This window comes from Somniosus microcephalus, chromosome 10, assembly GCF_052327205.1.
Source record: "Somniosus microcephalus isolate GS21.2 chromosome 10, FLI_Smic_1.0, whole genome shotgun sequence".
NCBI lineage: Eukaryota > Metazoa > Chordata > Chondrichthyes > Squaliformes > Somniosidae > Somniosus > Somniosus microcephalus.
The window spans coordinates 2,118,025-2,140,831 of record NC_140996.1 but is presented as its reverse complement, the minus strand read 5'-3'; the positions used below and the strand labels follow the sequence as shown (position 1 = coordinate 2,140,831).

At 44.9% G+C, this 22,807-nt stretch overlaps 1 protein-coding gene across 2 annotated transcripts in view; it reads right to left on the bottom strand.

The window, feature by feature from the left end:
* The window catches only part of tubgcp3 (tubulin gamma complex component 3), an 86,340-nt gene that overhangs the window by 61,471 nt on the left and 2,062 nt on the right, over positions 1 to 22,807 (bottom strand). For both annotated transcript variants that reach the window (XM_085998332.1, XM_085998331.1), the window contains exons 2-4: positions 13,091 to 13,198; positions 11,347 to 11,414; positions 1,616 to 1,693 (exon numbers count right to left, since the gene is read on the bottom strand). In XM_085998332.1, the coding sequence (XP_085854458.1) occupies positions 1,616 to 1,693; positions 11,347 to 11,414; positions 13,091 to 13,198 (254 nt within the window). The remainder of the gene's footprint in view (positions 1 to 1,615; positions 1,694 to 11,346; positions 11,415 to 13,090; positions 13,199 to 22,807) is intronic.

Sequence of the window (22,807 nt, the reverse complement as noted above, 5' to 3'; positions counted from 1 at the left end):
GTGTTTTAAATCTTAATCCATGTGTGTAATATAACACTTTGCTTTTCTTTAAATTCAGTTGAAGGATGTAAAAACCTCAAATTAAAAGTTTTTTTTCCTAATTGGCTATCGTATCTAGTGGATGTGTGATGCAGTTCCAAAATTCCCAAATAATGCTTACATATTTATACATGGAGACTGAATGTGACGTATTGAGATATAAGTAAGTATGGCTGAGTGCCAGAGCAAGGCGCTTCACTTTCCCTGCTTTTAATGGAATTGAGTAGCCCAACAGGTCTATGCTCCACAAGAGCCTCCTCCCACCTTACTTCATCTCACCCCACCACCATATCCTTCTATTCCTTTCTAGCTTCCCCTTGAATGTATCTATACTATTCGCCTCAACCACTCCCTGTGGTAGCGAGTTCCACATTCTCACCGCTCTCTGGGTAAAGAAGTTAAACTTCTTTATGGATGATGGCAAAAGGTGGGAAGTGGTGTTCCACAAGGATCGGTGCTGGGACCACTGTTCTTCCATGTTTACATAAACGATTTGGACTTGGGAATCGGAAGTACAATTTCAAAATTTGCGGATGACACCAAATTGGGGGAGTGTAGTTAATACAGAGGACTGTGACAAAATACAGGAAGTCATTAATAAAATTGCAGAATAGGCATGCAATTGGCAAATGAACTTCAATATAGAGAAGTGTGAGGTAGTACATTTTGGTAGGAAGAATAAGGAGACCACATATTCCTTGGAAAATAAGTGTCTAAATAGGGTAGAGGAACATAAGGCCATTAAAAAGCAAACAAAGCACTGTGGTTCAGTTCTAGAGGGGTAGAATTGAAAAGCAGAGAAGTTACGTTAAACTTGTATAGAACCTTGGTTGGACTACACTTGAGTACTGTGAACAGTTCTGGTCTCCATCTTATAAAAAGGATATAGAGGCACTGGAGAAGGTGCAAAAAAGATTTACTAGAATGATACCTTAACTTAAAGGTTATACATATCAGGATAGAATGAACAGGTTGGAACTCTTTTCTCTAGAAAAAAGACTGAGGGGTGACCTGATAGAGGTCTTAAGATTATGAAAAGGTTTGTTAGGGTAGACGTAGAGATGATGCTTCCACTTGTGGACGAGACCAGAACTAGAGACCATAAATATAAGATAGTCACTAATATATCCAATACAGAATTCAGAAGAAACTTCTTTACCCAGAGAGTGGTGAGAACGTGGAACTCGCTGCCACACCGAGTGGGTGAGACAAATACCATAGATGCATTTAAGGGGAAGCTAGATAAGTACACGAAGGAGAAAGGAATAGAAGGATATTTTGATGGGGTGAGATGAAGTAGGGTGGGAGGAGGCTCATGTGGAGCATCAAGACTGGCATGGACCAGTTGGGCTGAATGGCCTGTTTCTGTGCTGTAAATACTTTGTAACCATCAGATATCACAATCAATGAATTCAGACACACTTTTTCTAACACTAGAATAATAAATTTTATAGCCAGGTACCAGTATCTAAATCCAGCCATTTCTTGAGATATGAATGGTGTTTGAACTGGTTGTTAATAGTTCCCCGACAGATTATTGCTGATACAAATGATCAGAGGACAATTTCACTGATACCTTGCTCGGTGGTTTACGTGGATCCTCACTGAGGCTTAGCAGGAGGTAGAGTACAGCCCATCTGTTCTTTATTATACCCTATATATGCAGAAGAGAATACATCCATTAAATCAAATAATATTTCAACGATAGTTGTGAAACTAATATGTTACAAAACAGAAGAGACCTGCAACAGGGAGTAAATGCAGCCAAATGTTTAAACAGAAGTAGCTGTTTGCATAGCGCAGTTAAGTTCCAGCCAATCTGTGATAATTCTCCAAACATTGATAACGCGGCATTGTCACAATTCAGTCACCTAAAAAAGGCCAAGATGCCAACAGCACTTCATGGAAGTTGAGGTCGCAGGGCGGAAGCTCTGTTTGAACATCAATAAACGATGATTTCTGGTGCTTGAACTAACTCTCCCATTCACTTAATGCCACAAGGGACTTCTAAAAATCATACCACCTGGACACAAAAGTTAATCATGGCGTAATTTTCCATGCAAGATCACACAATCTAAGAGGCTCAAACGGTGAATAAAATACTGTAATGTGTGAAGAATGAAAAAGGCCCAAAAAAACACTGCAAGCACACAATAGCTGTCAGAATGTGAAGAGATCTCAACTTCCTATATTGTGTTATTTCGGAACAGGAGACGACCATTCAGCCCCTCGAGCTTGTTACATAGGGACACGAGAGGGCCATTTAGCCCCTCGAGCCTGTTCCACCATTAAATAAATCATGGCTGATCTGTATCTTAACTCCATCTACAACAACTTGCATTTATATAGTGCCTTTAACGTAGGAAATCTATCCGCCTTGGTTTCGTATCACTTAATACCTTTGCCTCAAAAATCTACCAATCTCAGTTTTGGAATTTTCAATCGACCCCCAGCCTCAACAGCTTTTTTCTACTTTTCAGATTCCGACAGAAAATTGCACCATTAGCTTTTTGGTTTCCTTCTGTTTTATTACAGATTTCCTTAATTTTACATTATTTGCATTGTAGGCGATGAAAACCTAAGAGCACAATTTCCAAAGAGCGACTCTACCCGGACGCCAATGGGAGTTCCCTAGTAAGCTGAGCACAAATGGGTCATGAGACCCAAAATAGCTGCAATTTAAACTGAACAAACTGGAGGCATTGCATAATATGAATGCCATAGCAAGACTGGACCAAGAGAATTCACAGCACATCACTGCACAAGTTCTTCCCACTTGCTGCATTTCAGGAGCTTTTGATCATTTTTCCATAGGAAGGATTTGAGAGAGAGAGTTACTTTTAATTTTTTTTTTTTTTAAAAAGAAAAGTGTATTTTCACAAATTTTATAAAAAGGCAGAGATAAAAGATGGTTAATATGCTAAATGGAAGTTGTTTCCCTATGGAGACTAAACGATAAGCAATTTATTCGCTTGGTTAGGCAATGACAAGGCTCTTTATGCCCATTGTGTTGGGAAAGCTCTCTGACCCTTGCCTGTCTGTGAACAAAGGGAGGTAAAGAGGGACACAGGTTTTTCCCAAAAAGGAAAGCTGCAAGGGCAATCAGGTTTGTTAAAAGGGAAAGCTGAGCGTCTTCACTGAGGCATAAAGATTAGAAATGGTGGAGGAGAGTGAAAAGCCATCTAGGTAAGTCCAGTAGGACAACCCACTGATGTGGACGAGCATGGTGTGTTCTTTATTTTGTATTACTACCCAAAAATACGAGGTACGGATTGAAAGGCGAGTCTGATCATAACAGTATATATGGATGTGGGCATATGGAGCACAATATCAAAATCACTGACAACACAAAAGCAGGGAATTTTGCAGCGAGAAAGAGTGTAAGAGAGTTCAAGATAACATCAACAGGTTAGTAGAATGGGCTAACAGATGGCAGGTACAATTTAATGTGGATCAGTGAGAGGTAATGTGCTCTGGGAGGAAAAACAACAAATGAGAGTATACACTCAATGAAAAGGTGTTGAAGGGTGTGGATCAACAGGAAGACCTAGAGATTTAAATACATAATTCCCTGAAAGTGCGAGCGCAGGTAGATAAAGCTATAAAAAGGCCAATAGCATTTGCTTTTTATAAATAGGAGCACAAAGTACAAGAGTAAAGAAGTGATAATTTTAGACAAAAATTGGTAATGCCACAGTTAGACACAGTGTGCAGCTCTGGTCCCCATTATAGAAAGCACATTAAAGCCATTGAGAATGTACAGCGTAGATTCACCAGGATGATGCCAGGGATGAGAAACTATACGAGGAGCGACTTGAGATATTGTAACTATTTCTCTGCAGCAGAGAAGGCCAAGAGGAGTTTTTTTAAATTAGGAAGGGTTTTGATAGTTTGAATACAGAAAGACTGTTCCCTCTGGTTGGTGAGTCAGTGACGAGTGGATCATCAATTTAAAATCATTAAGTGGAGAAAGAGGTTAGGAGAAATCTCTTTACCAAGAGGGTTGTTGGAGCTTGGAACGTGTCACCAGAGAGTGGTTGAGGCAGAGACCATTGCATCATTTTAGGGACAACTGGATAAAAATTAGAAGCTGAGGAATATATATAGGGTGACGGGGAAGAAAGCAGGGCAGTGGGATTCGTTTTGAATTGCTTCAGCAAAGAACCACACAGACACGATGGGCTGAATGGCCTAATTTTTGTGTTGCAAACCTAAATGGCCGATCCCTCATTCTGAAACTGTAACCCCTGGTTCTAGACTCCGCAGCCAGGGGGAACAACCTCCCATCATCCATCCTGTCAAGCCCTTTAAGAATTTTTTTAAGGCTTGCAGATGATACGAAACTTGGAAATGTAGTAAACAGTGGGGAGGATAGTAACAGACTACAGGAGGACAAGGACAGACTGGTAAAATGGGCAGGCACATGGCAGATGAAATTTAATGCTGAGAAGTGTGAAGTGATACATTTTGGTAGGAAGAATGAGGAGAGGCAATATAAACTAAATGGTACAATTTTAAAGGGGGTGCAGGAACAGAAACACCTGGGGTGCACTAAATCAAAAGGGGCAATAAGTGAAGTATGACAAGAATGGAGACGATGGGGTACGTTTGCTGCAGGATGTTTATGAATGAGAAATGGATAAAGATGCGAGAATTGTCTTTTGACCTTTCAGCTCAAGGAAAGACTCATGGCTTTCGGGAGGAAGGTACAGAAACTTACAAGTGCAGACAAAAGTGAGGGGATTATAGAGGACAAGTGGATAGTACTAGCCTTGGTAAGTGAGTCATCATGGGTCAGTGAAAAGGCTGAGCTACATTCGATGTTGAGAGCGCATCAGCAGGGATCAGAGCTGGAAACTGGTAAACCCAGGATCTGATTACCATGAAATATTGAAAAGTGTGGAGAGAATCAAGGAAATTAAGCCAACAGGTGGATAAAGGTGGATAAAAGTAGTGTAATGCAATCTGTTTGTCTTGATCCTGTATTCGTTTTGCACTCATGTATATTACCCTCCCCCACTATGTATAGTTTCACTTCCTCTTTCCCGACTAACCTGGGAGGTTCCAGATCTTGGCTCTTGGCTTCGCCCCTGACTTCTCTTACATAAAGATCCCAGGATCTGTATGACTCATTCCTGCGAACCAGTCGGCGTGTTGAGATGTTAGCTCTGATCTTAGTGATTAAAAGCCAACTTGTTTAAGTCTATAACTTCTAGTTTTGTGGTTATTGAAGGCCCATCAATTTTAATCACTAAAGAATACTAGGATGGATCGACTCCTAAAACCAGAGCATCTGGACTTGGATCCACATTCTGCTGAAGCATCAAATCAATTTGGACACTGGCTCAAATGCTTCGAACTCTTCGCGGGGGCCTCATCCGCTAGCGAGGTAGATAAACTGAGTCTACTGACTACTCGCGTAAGTCATCGGATTTATTCGTTCATCCGGGACGCCACCTCTTACACGGAGGCCATCACTATCCTGAAGGCCCAATACCAGAGGCCGGTAAACGAAGTGTACGCCAGACATCTGCTGGCTACACGCAGGCAGCGACCAGAGGAATCAATGGACGATTTCTTACAGGGCCTAAAGGACTTGGTCCGGGACTGTAACTGCAAGGCCATGACGGCCAACGCGTACTCTGACGAATTGGTCCGCGATTCCTTCATCACAGGCCTCAAATCGAATTATATCCGGCAGAGACTGCTGGAGGAGGTGGTCCTGGACTTAAAAAAGGCAGTGGCCACTGCGCGATCGCTGGACGTGGCCCAGAAAAACTCTGACTCCTATTCTTCCGGCCATGCGGCCCTCACCGCCTCGTGCGCGCCGAGGGGGCCGCCATCTTGGAATCAGCCATCTTCCCCATCCAGGTCTCAGACCAGCTCTACGCCGCCGGAGTCCCCACACACAAGTTCACCCAGGAGTCCTACTACAGCGGCAATGTCTCGAGGCCCGAAATGCTACTTCTGCGGCCAGGCCAAGCACCCCAGACAACGATGCCCAGCGAAGGACGCTACATGCTTCAAATGTAAGAAAAAGGGGCATTTTAGCAAAGTCTGCAGGGGGAATCCGATTTCCAACTCTGTCACCGCCTCGTGCGTGCCGCCTCTTGGGATCCGCCATCTTTTCCCGACTCAACAGCCGCCCAGGGCCCAACAGTGGCTTCGATCACGGTGGATCAATCCAGGCCACACCCGTTGACAAAATCCATGATGGACATACAGGTAAACGGGAATTTAACGAAATGTTTAATTGACTGTGGGAGTACCGAGAGTTTTATCCACCCTAGCCTGGTACGGCGGCACTCATTAACGGTAACCCCTACACGGAGCAGAATTGCTATGGCTGCTAAGCCCCACACTTCGGACATTTTGGGCTACTGTGTGGTAACACTGACTGTAAAAGGCACGGACTACAAGGATTTTAAACTCCTCGTGATGCCAGAACTCTGTGTTAATGTAATCTTGGGCCTGGACTTCCAGTGCCACCACGAAAGTGTCACGCTAGCATATGGCGGGTCCCAGCCGCCACTCACAGTCTGTGGCCTATCAACCTTAAAAATCAGCCCGCCCTCTTTATTCGCTAATCTCGCTCCGAACTGTAGGCCCATAGCGACCAAAAGTAGACGGTACAGTCTGGAAGACAGACACTTTATCAAGGCGGAAGTGGACAGACTCCTGCGGGAAGGCATTATTGAATGCAGTACCAGCCCGTGGTGTGCCCAAGTAGTCATAGTTAAAAATAGCGAAAAGAAACGGATGGTAATTGACTACAGCTGGACGCCTACCCTTTACCCCGCATATCAGAAATGGTCAACCAGATTGCGCAATGCCGAGTCTTCTCGACTATCGACCTCAAATCCACGTATCACCAGCTCCCCATTAGAACGGAGGACCGCCCATACACCGCCTTCGAGGCGAACGGGCGCCTCTACCATTTTCTCAGAGTGCCCTTCGGGGTAACAAATGGGGTCTCGGTCTACCAACGTGAGATGGACTGCATGGTTGATGAGAATAAACTACAAGCTACCTACCCCTATCTGGACAATGTCGCTATCTGCGGGCACAACCAGCAAGACCACGATCTAAATCTTGCGAGATTTTTAAAAACTACCCTAAAGCTGAATCTAACCTACAACGAAGACAAATGTGTCTTCAACACAACCCGTCTCTGTATCCTCGGCTGTGTGGTGGAAGATGGGGTAATTGGACCGGACCCTGACCGATTACGCCCCCTAAAGGAACTGCCCCTGCCACACAATCCCAAAGCTTTAAAAAGGTGCCTGGGATTTTTTTCGTATTATGCCCAATTACTCTGATAAGGCCCGACCCCTCATTAAATCGACGTCCTTCCCACTATCAGCTGAAGCTCGGGAGGCTTTCACCAGTATTAAACAGGACATTGAAAGGGCTGCAGTGTGTGCAGTGGACGAATGCATTCCCTTTCAAGTCGAAAGCGATGCATCAGACTTTGCCTTAGCTGCGACCCTCAATCAGGCTGGGAGACCTGTGGCCGCCTTCTCCCGAACCCTTCAGGGACCTGAAATCAGGCACTCTTCTGTCGAGAAGGAGGCACAGGCTATAGTGGAGGCAGTGCGGCACTGGAGACACTACCTAGCCGGCAAACGTTTCACCCTGCTCACCGACTAGCGGTCGGTGGCTTTCATGTTTAATAACAAAGGGGGAAAATCAAGAATGACAAAATACTCAGGTGGAGGGTCGAACTATCCACGTTCGACTATGATATTATGTACAGGCCGGGAGCCCTTAATGAACCCCCAGACGCCCTATCGCGGGGAATGTGTGCCAGCATTCATACGGACAAATTACAGGGTCTCCAGAACGACCTCTGTCACCCAGGGGTCACCCGACTATACCATTTTATAAAGTCCTGCAATCTGCCCCACTCCATCGAGGAGGTCAGGGCAATGACCAGAGCCTGCCGCATCTGTGCGGAATGCAAGCCTCGTTTCTACAGGCCTGACCGTGCACACCTTATCAAAGCCACACGGCCATTCGAGCGCCTAAGTCTGGACTTCAAGGGACCCCTTCCCTCTGCCGACCGTAACGTATAATTCCTCAATATCATTGATGAATATTCCCGCTTCCCCTTCGCCATTCCCTGCCCAGACATGACCAGTGCCACGGTCATCAAGTGTCTCTGTAATCTATTCTGCATGTTTGGCATGCCGAACTACATACACAGCGATAGGGGGACGTCATTCATGAGTGACGAGCTGCGCCAGTTCTTGCTCTCAAAGGGGATAGCCACTAGCAGAACCACTAGCTACAACCCCCGGGGTAATGGGCAGGTGGAAAGGGAGAATGCTACTGTTTGGAAGGCTGTCACGTTAGCCTTAAAGTCAAAAGGCCTTCCGACCTCCCGCTGGCAGGAAGTCCTCCCAGACGTGCTCCACTCCGTAAGGTCTCTGTTATGTACTGCCACTAACGCTACCCCTCACGAAAAGATGTTCGTTTTCCCCCGGAAATCCACCTCTGGCATATCTCTACCCGCGTGGCTGACGTCTCCGGGGACAGTACTATTGCGGAAGCACGTGAGAGGCCATAAAACGGACCCCCTTGTGGAAAAGGTACAGCTCCTCCATGCAAACCCTCAGTACGCCTATATCGAATACTCTGACGGGCGAGAGGACACTGTTTCCATAAAAGACCTCGCTCCCTCGGGGAGCGGAGAGAACGATGGGAGACTACCCGATGAAGACCTACACTACAAAGAGACAGGACGCCCAGAGGTATCAATACCCAACTTTAACCTGGAGGACACTGCAGATAACCTGGAAGACACTGCGGAGGCCCGGACAGCGGAGGAACCAGAATCCACTCCCCTAGAGGCACCCCAACCGGCTTTGCGCCGATCACGGAGAACTGCAAAACTCCTGACAGACTCACTTATACCAACTTTTAAGAAACATCACCCCGATGGACTAAATCTATAGAAGGGGTGAATGTAATGAAATCTGTTTGTCTTGATCCTGTATTCGTTTTGCACTCATGTATATTACCCTCCCCCACTGTGTATAGTTTTCACTTCCTCTTTCCCGACTAACCTGGGAGGTTCCAGGTCTTGGCTCCGCCCCTGACTTCTCTTACATAAAGATTCCAGGATCTGTATGACTCATTCCTGTGAACCAGTCGGCGTGTTGAGATGTTAGCTCTGATCTTAGTGATTAAAAGCCAACTTGTTTAAGTCTATAACTTCTAGTTTTGTGGTTATTGAAGGCCCAACAAGTAGCAAGAAAGGTCAGGAACTGTGTAGAGATTACAATTAGGAACCGACAATGTTCAACAATGTAGAAAGAAATAAGGTCACAGAAAAGGTAGCTAGAAAACCAGAGAAGACAACAACTCACCTGCTGGGATTAAAGGGGTAGTGGCAGCATGGATACGAAATTGGCTGAGGGACAGAAAGCAGAGGCTTTTCAGTCTGGAGGGAAGTATAGAGTGGTGTTTCACAGGGGTCGGTATTAGGATCACTGCTCTTTTTGATAATATATTATTGACCTGGATTTGGGTATACATGGCATCATTTCAAAGTCTGCAGATGACACGAAACTCGGAAATGTAGTGAACAGCGAGGAGGATAGTAACAGACTTCAGGAGGACGTAGGCAGACTGGTGAAATGGCCAGACACATGGCAGGTGAAATTTAATGCCGTGAAGTGATTCATTTTGGTAGGAAGAATGAGGAAAAGCAGTAATAACTAAATGGTATAATTTTAAAGGGGGTGCAGGAACAGAGAGATCTGGGGGTGTACATACACAAATCTTTGAAGGTGGCAGGACAAGCTGAGAAAGCTGTTAAAAATACATGCGGGATCCTGGGCTTTAAAAATAGAGACATAGGTGCAAAAGCAAGGAAGTTATGCTAAACCTTTATCAAACACTGGCAAGGCCCCAGCTGGAGTATTCCAATTCTGGGCACCACATTTTAGGATGTCAAGAACTTAGAGAGGGTGCAGAGATTAGTTAGAATGGTACCAGGGATGAAAGACTTCAGTTACATGGAGAAACTAGACAAACAGGGGTTGTTCGCCTTAGAGCAGAGAAGGTTAAGGGGATATTTGATAGAGGTGTTCAAAATCTTGAAGGTTTTTGATAGAGTAAAAAAAGAAACTGTTTCTAGTGGCAGAAGGGTCAGTAACCAGAGGACACAGATGCAAGGTAATTGGCAAAAGAACCAGAGGCGACATGAGGAAAACATTTTTACACGACGAGTTATGATCTGGAATGCACTGCCTGAAAGGGTGGTGGAAGCAGATTCAATAGTAATTTTCAAAAGGGAATTGGACGAATATTTGAAAAAGAAAAATGGGGCTATGGGGAAAAAGCTGGGGAGTGAGACTAATTGGAAAGTTCTTTCAAATAGTTGGCAGAGGCACGATTTGTCAAATGGCCTCTTTCTGCAGTATATCATTCCATGATGCTAAGTCGTAGGGGACTCAGGAAAGTGAAAAGCCACAAGTGTGATACAGAAAATACCTACAGGGCGGTGAGTGTTGCACCTAGAACTACAGCAGTAAATATTGAAGAATGGTTAAAAGAAATCCTGAAAGGGATGGGTAGGGGCGCAGTGGTATAGCCCATGAAGGGACAAACAATATCCAGAGAAGATAGGGCCTTAAAAGCCTCATGTACAAGGATCACCGCAAAATGCATAGGTGAGGGATGCAAGATAACGATCCCCTGATATACATGCACCTAAACCAAGTGGCAACAAAGAGACTGGTGAAGAATATTAAGATAGCAATAGAGAAGTAAATTATAATGTAGTAAGAATATCAGAAATATGGCTAACTCCAGGGAACGGTAATATAACATACTGGAGTATAGCATGTTCACAAAAGAGTAGCCTAATTATAAACGAGGTAGAAGTGCTAGACATGGAAAATGGGCTCAAAACAGATAGATCCCCAAGGTCAGATGGTACTTATCCCTATTTATCCCAGAGTGCTGAGGGAGACTAGTAGGGGATTTGGGAGGTGCTAGCAATCTTTGTGAGGGAATCATTAGACACTAGAGAGGTACCAGTAGATAGGAAACAGGTTAACCCATATTCAAAAAGGATTACAAAACAGACACGGGCAACTACAGACTCATTAGTCTTACTTCCATTCCAGGTAAAACACTGGTAGAAGTGGTAGGACGCATATTTGCAGATAGTTCCCTACAGAACGCAACATGTATGAAGCACAGGCATCCGAGACTGGGCACTCACGTACAGGGATGGTGTGGAGGAATGCATCTCACTAGTTTTCTTCCATGCAACAACTCTTGGTTAATTCTTACCTGTGACTGCAGTTTACGGTGAAGCTCTGAAAACAAAGCAGCATCTGCCTCCCTTCTCTGCCTGACCACTGCAAGAGAGCGCATTAGCAAGGTGAAAATTTCATATTCAAAGTCTGTAAACCACAAGTTTATAAAACTTCAATTCTACACATCACAAGTGCCAAAAAACTTGGATTTTCAAAGGTTACTAGTGTTTCACTAATTTCAAAAGTATGTTTCATGAAGTTTTAGTGAAAGGTCAGGAGCAGTGCGGCATGCTTTAATTATAGTCCAGACTTCATTCCCATTACAATCCATTCAAGCTACTGAACTTGTGGTTGAAGATTTGACTTAAATTATTGTCCTCTATATGCTACCCGTTTCCTAACCATGTACAGGTCCATCCCTGGGTCTTACACCTCCTGCAGCTGAGACACTGAGAAGAGCGACAGCTTCTCCACCAGAAGACAGGCAAGGACGCTCCAGTGAACATTGAATCGAATGTTTCTTACCCACAACAGGGAGGTGTCTGGTTTCTGCCTGGAATCTCCTCACACTAGAACAATTAAACCAGAAACCTGAGCTACTTTTGTTCTTCTGCTCTACAGCTTACTTTCATTAAAGTGAGCTGGAACATCAGTGTAGAATGAAACACTAGGCTTCATAAGGGATTAACTGAAATACCATACAGACATAAGGTAGGAATAAGAAAAGGCCTTTCACCCTCATGAGCCCACCCTTATATTTAGGTTCCTATCCAGAGTCTAGTCTAAGGCTTTCTTCTTCCTACCTTGATGAAGAACCTGCCCCCTCTACTCCCCTTGGAATAAGGAATGTACCCAGCTCTTAAGCAATTACTTGCTAAATGAAGATTAGCTGATTCCATGTTCACTGCACCAGGCGATAGTCTTACATTCAGTGCAGGGAGGGAAGATGAGATCTAATACGGCACATGCACTTTTTAAAAAGGAGATTTTTCATGGTGATCTTTATAAGGATAGAAGTAAACAAGGATCATTTTATTGTCGTGAAGATGATGGTTGGATGGGTCCTAAATTGCAGCATGTAAAGCCACATCCTACACTGATAGACACAAGGTGCTGCAGAATTTGACATAGGAGATATGGCAAGTCACATATAAACTATACCCTACCACAATACAGTTTTTCAGTTTAGTGCCTAACAGAGAAAAGTACTACTCTGAAATAATACTCTGAAATGTATTTCAAGAAAATAATTATATTATAAACCAAGTATAGTATGTTACTAATATGAAGGCAAAATACTGCAGATGCTGGAAATCTGAAATATAAACAGAAAATGCTGGAGATACTCAGCGGGTCAGGTAGCATCTATGGAGAGAGAAACAGGTTAAACGTTTCAGGTCGATGACCTTTCATCAGTTCTGTTTCTCTCTCCACAGTTGCTGCCTGACCTGCTGAGTGTTTCCAGCATTTTCTGTTTATATTACAGTACGTTACTAATTCATCTCTTCTGGCGTAAATAACTGAGCAAAGTTTATTCAAAATCTCCCCATGTAAATATTTCTGCTTCGTTCTGATACTTCACCACAGCTAAAGTACTGGCTGGTATAGTTCTATTTGCTGGATCTACTTTTTTGTTTCCAAATTAAACATTATATACTAGGAACCAAGAAGTTCACTTGGTGATAACCTCGCCCTTTCAAGTTCTCCCCCCCGCCCCCGATTATATCCAACAGTAGCAATTTCATACATTACAGAGCTGGTTAAAAAAGCCAACTTACTTTCTTTCTTGATCTTTTCAGCCACAAGAAATTCATCCCTTTCCACAGTGGGTGCAAAATTGCTTCCAATAACTCTCACAGCGTACTGAAATTGTTGAGCCACATCAGCTGTAAAACACAATTGCACATGGTAATGACAATTCAGGTCCACAGGTCTGACGAGAAATTCAATCAAACTACAACTTGGCAATAAAAACAAAGACACAGAAACAAAAGTTCCTATTCCAAGTCCCTTGATCTTATGATACAGAACATTATAGAATCTACTTCCTGTCCAGCACACTTCACACCAAGCGTCGCACTGCAAATTTCTGCATCACACTTTTGTGCACTATTATTGCGTGACAAATGTTCAAACAACAAATAATGCTGGAAATGGGCAGCAAGCCCCTGCATTCAGAAAGCTAAAAAGGCAAAATATTCTGGCATAGACTCTTTCAAAATGATTGCCATTTTCAGATACTGACAGATCCATTGGAAATATACCAGTGTATTTCATCTCTTTATTCATCCCAAAAATGATCACCTCACATTTTTCCACACTAAACTTAATCCCACATCTATCTGCCCAATCTACTACCCGACGTCCACTTGAAGTTGCTTACATCCTTAAACAGTAAACCACACTCCATCTTTGTCTGTCTGCAGATTTTGAGTTTGTTTTTGTCTCTCTTTTCCATTTAGATCATTTATTTATATCCAGAGCAATGGTCCGAATACTGACCCTTGGAGATCACCACCTTTTCCATCCCTCCAATCCAAAAAATATCCATTAACTACCATTCTCTGCTTTATGTTCTTTAAGCAACTTTCCTCCATGCTGGCCCATTCCCTTTAATATCAAGTACCTTCATTTTATTAAAGAGCTTTTGAAACAGCACCTCAGCAAACACCTTTTAAAAATCCACATGCACAATACCCGCTGCACTTCCTTTATTGATACACTTTGTCACTTTCCGTCAGACAAGACTTGCCTTTTATAAATCCATGCTGGTTCTCCTTTATTAACCAGTGTCTTTCTATGTGAGTATTAACTAGCCCCTACAAAAGCATCTCTGCCATTCCATCATCCTGTAAGATTTCCTATTATATCTCCAATCAGCCTTGTTCTTTCTTCAACTATTTCAGTTTTCATTTGTTTATAAAATCCTTTATTCCCCTGTTACCCAATAGTTTTTGTCATACTCTCAGCCTTTCTAAGCATTTTTTTGGTTCCCCTCTATATTTTATTTGATTTTCTTTTGTATTATCACAGATTTATTTTTGAAATCATGGTTTAGTGTGTGTGTGTGTGTGTGTGTGTGTGTGTGTGTGTGTGTGTGTGTGTGTGTGTGTGTGTATTGCGCCTTTCATCGCCTCAGGATGTCCCAGAGCACTTCACACAAAATGAAGTACTTTTGAAGTGTAGTCACTGTTGTAATGTAGGAAACGCACCAGCCAATTTGCGCACAGCAAGCTCCCACAAACAGCAATGCGATAATGACCAGATCATCTGTTTGTGATGTTGATCGAGGGATAACTGTCGGCCAGGAAGAACTCCTCAGTTCTTCTTCGAATAGTGTTGTGGGATCTTCTTTGCCCATTGAGTGGGCAGATGGGGCATCAGTTTAACATCTCACCCGAAAGACAGCACCTTGAAAAGTACAGCACTCTCTTGGTACTGTGCTGGAAGTAACAGCCTGGATTACGTGCTCAAGTCTCTGGAATGGGACTTGAACCCACAATTTTCTGACTAGAGCGAAAGTGCTGCCCACTGAGCCACGGCCGACACTGTTACAGCTGCTGTTTCCGAAATGTTTTCTATCCTAACATTACTTATTTGTGCCACTTTATTCCTAGAACTGAATCCTATTGAATCAAAAACAATGATCCAGAAAGTGGCTCTGGACACGTTGCAGCAACCCTTGCCTTACATAGAATTAGTGTTTACAGCACAGAAACAGGCCTTTCGGCCCAACTGCTCCGTGCCGGTGTTTATGCTCCACACGAGCCTCCTCCCACCCCTCTTCATCTCAACCTATCAGCATATCCTTCTATTGCTTCCTCCCTCATGTGTTTACCCAGCTTCCCCTTAAATGTATCTCTGCTATTCGCCTCAACCACTCCCTCTGGTAGCAAGTTCCACATTCTCACCACTCTCTGGGTAAAGAGGTTTCTCCTGAATTCCCTATTGGATTTCTTGGTGACTATCTTATATTTATGACCCCTAGCTCTGGTCTCCCCCACAAGTGGAAGCATCTTCTCTATTTCTACCCCATCAAACTCTTCCATAATCTTAAACTGGCAACTGGTAAAATTCCACCTATTTGGAGGGAGACTAAAATAATTGCGCTCCTGAAGCAGGGGAAGAATGCTTGTGAAGACTCCAGCTACCGCCCGATCTCCTTACTTTGCACTTGTTATAAAGTGCTGGAGAGGCTACTACTCCACAAACTAGCCCCCATCATCAAGCCAACCATTCCTAAACAGCAAGCGGGCTTCTGGAGCGGTCGTAACTGCTGCGACCAATCTACCTGTCACAGATGCATCTGTCCATGACAGCATTGGTAGCAGTGATCACAGCACAGTCATTGTGGAGATGAAGTCCTGTCTTCACACTGAGGACACCCTCCATCGTGTTGTGTGGCACTACCACCGTGCTAAATAGGATAGATTCAGAACAGATCTAGCAGCTCAAAACTGGGTATCCATGAGGCACTGTGGGCCATCAGCAGCATTGTATTCCACCACAATCTGTAACCTCATGGCCCAGCATATCCCTCACTCTACCATTACCATCAAGTCAGGGGACCAACCCTGGTTCAATAAGGAGTGTAGAAGAGCATGCCGAGAGCAGCACCAGGCGTACCTAAAAATGAGGTGCCAACCTGGGGAAGCTGCAACACAGGACTACATACATGCTAAAAAGCAGAAGCAGAATGCTATAGAAAGCGCTAAGCAATCCCACAATCAACAGTTCAGATCAATGCTCTGCAGTCCTGCCACATCCAGTCGTGAATGGTGGTGGACCATTAAACAACTAACAGGAGGAGGAGGCTCCATGAATATCCCCATCCTCAATGATGGTGGAGCCCAGCACGAGTGCAAAAGACAAGGCTGAAGCATTTGCAACCATCTTCAGCCAGGAGTGCCGAGTGGATGATCCATATAGGCCTACTCCAGAGGTCGCCACCATCACAGAAGCCAGTCTTCGGCCAATTCAATTCACTCCACATGATATCAAGAAATGGCTGAGCGCACTAGATACAGCAAAGACTATGGGCCCCAACAACATCCCGGCTATCGTGCTGAAGACTTGTGCTCCAGAACTAGCCCAGGTATGTCCGGTCCACAAAAAGCAGGACAAATCCAACCCTGCCAATTACCACCCCATCAGTCTACTCTCAATCATCAGCAAAGTGATGGAAGGTGTCGTCGACAGTGCTATCAAGCGGCACTTACTCACCAATAACCTGCTCACTGATGCGCGGTTTGGGTTCCGCCAAGACCACTCGGCTGCCGACCTCATTACAGCCTTGGTCCAAATATGGACAAAGGAGCTGATTTGCAGAGGTGAGGTGAGAGTGACTGCCCTTGACATCAAAGCTGCATTTGACCGAGTCTAGCATCAAGGAGCCCTAGTAAAAAACTGAAGTCAATGGGAATCGGGGAAAACGCCCCACTGGCTGGAGTCATACCTAGCACAATGGAAGATAGTTGCGGTGATTGAAGGTCAATCATCACAGCCCCAGGACATCACTGCAGGAGTTCCTCAGGGCAGTGTCCTAGGCCCAACCATCTTCAGCTGCTTCATCAATGACCTTCCCTCCAACAGAAGGTCAGAAATGGGGATGTTCGCTGAGGTCTGTACAGTGTGCAGCGCCATTCACAACTCTTCAGATAATGAAGCAGTCCATGCTCGCATGCAACAAGACCTGGATGACTTTCAGGCTTGAGCTGATAAGTTGTTGTGTCCGTGTGTTAATAGAGACACTGAAGGCAGGAGTTGGTTTCACAGGTGTTTACTGAACAAAGTCTGGAGGTGAACTAACTGATACAACACAATATACAGGCTTATATAGCCCGAGTGGCCATTACCGGCATTACAGTACACAGGGGGCTCTTAAAGGCACATACACTACAATTCCTCCCCTTTTAACCAACCAGTACATAATATTTTAAGTAATCATTAATTACATGTTACAAGAACAATAATCTACACATTGCTGCAGTTAATCAATTATAAGTCAGTCTCTCTGGAGGCTTCCTGACTCGGTCTGGATAACGCCTCGGTGGTGTAGTAGGTTCTTTTGGCAAGGCTGATTCGGCTTGAATGCCAGTGTCGGGTTCATCTGGTTCCAGTATCACCGGATCGGAGGTAGATACTATGGGTATCTCTACCTCATCATTAGGCGTATAGAGTTGTGGTGTAGGTTGTCCCTTTTTGGATGACTATGATCTGGTCAGCATGGCGCCTTATTATGCTTTCTCCAATGTCCACGGTATACATCCGCGGTCCTAATCGTGTGCAAATAGTTCCAGGCTGCCATTTCTCGGTACGGTAGTCCCAGGCCAAAAGTTGTTGACCTATCTGGAAGGTTCTAGTTGGCCTTTCATTCATGCCTTGAAATTGCCAGTTCTCCACATCCCTTCTGATGTTTGGCTTGATCAAATCCAGCCGGCATCTTAGGCTTCTATTGAAGAACATCATGGCGGGAGTTTGGTTTGTAACCATATGTGTTGCATTCCTATATGCAAACAAAGAAGTTATCTACCTTATGCTGAAGTTTTATGTCTTCATTACCCATGGCCTTGATGGCCTTCTTGAAGGTCTGGACAAACCTTTCAGCCAATCCATTGGTGGCGGGATGGTATGGGGCGGATGTGTAGTGCTTAACCCCATTGTTTTTTTTAAGAACTTCCTGAATTCTTCGGACACAAATTGCGGTCCATTATCAGAACAGATCTGTTCAGGCAGCCCATTCCTGGCAAATATGGTCCTTAATACTGTGATGGTTTTTTCCGTGGTGGTGGAGGACATCTTTATTACCTCCGGCCACTTGGAGTGTGCATCAACCGCGATTAAGAACATTGAGTCCATAAATGGACCAGCAAAGTCGATATGTACCCTTTGCCATGGAGATGAGGGCCACTCCCATGGATGTAGACGGGCTTGTGGTGGGGCGTTTTGGACCTTCTGGCATCCTAGACAGCTCTTGGTCATTTCTTCGATGTCTCCATCGCTACCTGGCCTCCATACAAACGCCCTGGCTAGGTTCTTCATTTTCACTCCACCCAGATGCCCCTCGTGAAGCTCCTTTAGCACTTTATCCTGGAGTTTGGGTGGAATCACCACTCTGGATCCACACATCAAGGTTCCTCGGCACACTGACAGCTGTTCTCTTCTTTGCGAGAATGCTGGCAACAGTGGTTCGCCATGTGCTGGCCATCCCTTCACTGTTAAATCGTAGACTCGAGAGAGAGTCGGGTCATTTCTCGTTTCCCTTTCAATGGCAGAATTTGTTACTGGTAGACATTCGACTATGGTAGAGTGGAACATTTCTACTGGGTCTACTGCAGGTGCCTCTTCTACCGTTGGCAACGGTAGGCGCGATAAACCGTCAGCATTCCCATGCTGCTTTGATCCTTTGTATTCTATGTTGTATTGGTGTGCCCCTAGAAAAAGGGATCACCTCTTTAGCCTTTGCGCGGTCATAATGGGAACACCCTTTTTAGGGTTGAATATGGAGATGAGGGGTTGATGGTCAGTCAACAAGGTAAATTTTTGTCCGTGTAGGTAATGGTTGAATTTCTTCACCCCCCACACCAGGCCGAGTGCTTCCCTGTCGATTTGGGCATAGTTACGCTCAGCTGAGTTCAATGAGTGTGACGCAAAAGCTATCGGCCGTTCCAAGCCATCAGGGAATCTATGCGATAATACCGCTCCTACGCCGTAAGGGGATGCATCGCACGCCAGTCTGATTGGCAGTGATGGGTTGTAATGAGCCAAAACTTCCTTGGACGTGATTAAGTCTTTGCATTTATGGAAGGCACGTTTACAGTCTTCGCTCCATTTCCAAATTACTCCTGTTTGTAGCAGTTCATTAAGAGGGTGCAGAAGAGTTGATAAATTACTATGATAAATTTTTACCGAACTTATCAATCCCAGGAACCTTAATTGTGAAACATTTTCAGGTGCTGGGGCTTTTATGACCGCTTCAATTTTTTCAGGTGACTTATGCAACCCTTCCTTATTAATTATGTGGCCACAATATGATATTTGTTTCTGGAAAAACTCGCACTTGGGGCGATTTGCTCGTAGGCCCCGTTCTCTCAGCCTAGTGAGCACCTGCTCCAAGTTGGCAAGGTGCTCGTTGTCGTTTTCTCCTGTTACAAGTATGTCGTCTAGGTAGCATTGAGTCCCCGGAATCCCTTGGAGGACTTGCTCCATAGCTCTTTGCCAGATAGCTGGAGCTGATGCTACTCCGAAAACCAGTCAATTGTACTGGTACAGGCCTTTGTGTGTGTTTATCGTGAGATACTTTCTAGAGGCCTCTTCAACCTCCATCTGTAGAGATGCCTGTGCCAAGTCAATTTTGGTGAAACGTTTCCCTCCGGATAGTGAGGCGAAAATATCTTCTATCCTCGGAAGAGGATACTGTACCGTGTGAAGGACCGGGTTTACAGTCACCTTGAAGTCTCCACAGATGCGAATTTTTCTCTGTTCTTCAGATTTATCATTATTCAACGTTTTCTTCATGACCGGGACGATGGGTGTTGCCCACTCGCTCCAATCTATCTTGGATAATACGCCTGCCTTTTCCAAATTCTCCAGCTCTGCCTCGACTGCTGGGCGAATTGCGTATGGCACCGGCCTTGCCTTAAAAAACTTGGGAATTGCCACATCTTCCACTTTTATTGAGGCGGTGATGCCTTTCAAGGTTCCTAGTTTCTCTTGAAACACTTCCTTGGCGTTGGCCAAGATGTCTCTTAATCGTTCAGGTATGACGTCATCATCATTTTTTTCTCTTACTGGTCACCGTCAGTGCCTGAATGGAGTGCCAGTCTAAACGTATCTTCCTGATCCATTCACATCCCAACAGCGGTGGACCACCATCTTGTAGAACGTATAAATACAACTTCTGTATTTCCTTGCCGTTGTATACAACAGGCACCCTTATTTTTCCTTTAGGGTATACTTTCTGCCCCGTATATGTTTAAGATAACGTATGTGTCTTTTAAAGGTATATGCGGAAATAGCCGCTCGTAATCCCGTCGATTTATGACGGTCAGAGCTGATCCTGTATCTAGCTCCATTTTAACTGGGGACCCTGCTATCGTGAGGGTAACCCAAATGGTCTGGTAATCTTCTTTGGCAATTACATTATGTAATTTGAGACAGCTTAGTCTCGTTCCCGGAGTCGCTATCGCTCTTCTGGTCTTCGGAGCTACTGTCCGTCATCATTTGTACCTTTCTGTACTTTTCTTTATTGATTTTTTTTTTCCTGTCCGTGGATTTTTTTTGTACAGATCGGCATACCCGTGCAATGTGTCCAATCTTTCCGCATTGCCTGCATGCTTTGTCCTTGAACCAGCAGTCCCTCTGGTCATGGGTGGATCTGCCGTAGCGATAACATCTCTCGAAACTCTGTGTCATTTCATGGGTGCCGAAGTCCTGTGTCTTTTGCTGTATCTCTGCAGCTCCTTTTGCGGCTGCTTCGTATGATACAGCCATACTGAAAGCCTTGTCCAGTGTCAAATCTTTCTCAGAAAGCAGCCTTTTCTGTGTTCCTTCACTGAGGAGACCGCAGATGAATTTGTCTCGAAGATAATCTGCCAGTCCTGCCCCGAATTGGCAGTGCTTTGATAGCTTTCTTAATTCGGTGAGGTAATCAGCGTTAATTTCATTCTTGTGCTGATTCCTCTTGAAGAATTTGAATCGTTCCGCTATCAGCAGCGGTGTTGGGTTTAAGTGCTCCTGTTGGGTATCAACAATTTCCTTAAAATTCTTGTCCTTTGGTTTGGCTGGAGTGATTAAGTTTCTTAACAGCCCGTATGGCTTTGCGCCCATTAGATTTAGAAGTACTGACGCCCTTTTATCATTTTCTATTCCATTTGCTGTGCAATATACCTCCACTCTTTCCACATATGTGGTCCAATCCTCTATATCATTATCAAAAGCATCAATATTGCCAGCCTTAGGCATCCTGGAAAAAAAATGGCGCTTCCCGCGCTTTTCTTTCTTTCCTGCAGAAAAGATATTGCGCTTCCCGCGCTTTCCCGCCGACAACGCTGTTTTCCGCGGTTTAAAAAAAAAAAAAAAATTATTTACAGGTGGAGACTCGTTCCCGCCGGACTCTCTGGGACTTTTCCCCCACTCTGCTAGGTTCAAACGCCGACCTGCTTTGCAGCGCCGGCCGTCTCCCGAGTGCTCCCCCCCATCTGTTTTTGCTTGCCTCCGCCTTCGCTGCTTGGCCTCGCCACAGAGCCAGCCGATGGAGCCCCAGCCTGCCCAGGAAGGATTATTGCAGTACCTGCCACCAGCTCGACTAGCTGGTGAAACCACAGATTTTTTTTTTTTTGCTTTTCTTCGACTTTGGACGTCTGAGGAATCGATGTCCTTGAGGTGCTGCCGAATTGCAGGTAAGTCCGTTTCCAATTTGTCGCCACTGTTGTGTCCATGTGTTAATAGAGACACTGAAGGCAGGAGTTGGTTTCACAGGTGTTTACTGAACAAAGTCTGGAGGTGAACTAGCTGATACAACACAATATACAGGCTTATATAGTGGCCATTACCGGCATTACAGTACACAGGGGGCTCTTAAAGGCACATACACTACATAAGTGGCAGGTAACATTCGCGCCACAGAAGTGCCAGGCAATGACTATCTCCAACAAGCAACAGTCTAACCACTGCCCCTTGACATTCAACAGCATTACCATCGTCGAATCCCCCACCATCAACATCCTGGGTGTCATCATTGACCAGAAACTTAACTGGACCAGCCACATAAATACTGTGGCAACATGAACAGGTCAGAGGCTGGGTATTCTGCGACGAGTGTCTCACCTCCTGACTCCCCAAAGCCTTTCCACCATCTACAAGGCACAAGTAAGGAGTGTGATGGAATACTCTCCACTTGCCTGGATGAGTGCAGCTGCAACAACACTCAAGAAGTTTGACACCATCCAAGACGAAGCGCAGCCACTTGATTGGCACCCCATCCACCACCTTAAACATTCACTCCCTCCACCACCGGCGTACTTTGGCTGCAGTGTGTACCATCTACAAGATGCACTGCAGCAACTCGCCAAGGCTTCTTCGGCACCACCTCCCAAACCAGCAACCTCTTCCACCTAGAAAGACAAAGGCAGCAGGTGCATGGGAACACCACCATCTCCAAGTTCTCCTCCAAGTCACACACCATCCTGACTTAGAAGTATATCGCTGATCCAAAATCCTGGAAATCCCTACCTAACAGCACTGTGGGAGCACCTTCACCACACGGACTGCAGTGGTTCAAGGCGGCGGCTCACCACCACCTTCTCAAGAGCTACTAGGGATGGGCAATAAATGCTGGCATTGCCAGCGACGCCCTGATCCCATAAGCAAATAAAAAAGTGGTAGCTTTAACAATGCACGTCGAAGCAGGATTCCAGTGCCAGCTCAAGACTGCTATAGCACTCGTGGACCTGTCAGCAGCGTATGACACAGTCTGGCAGCATGGACTGCTTTTC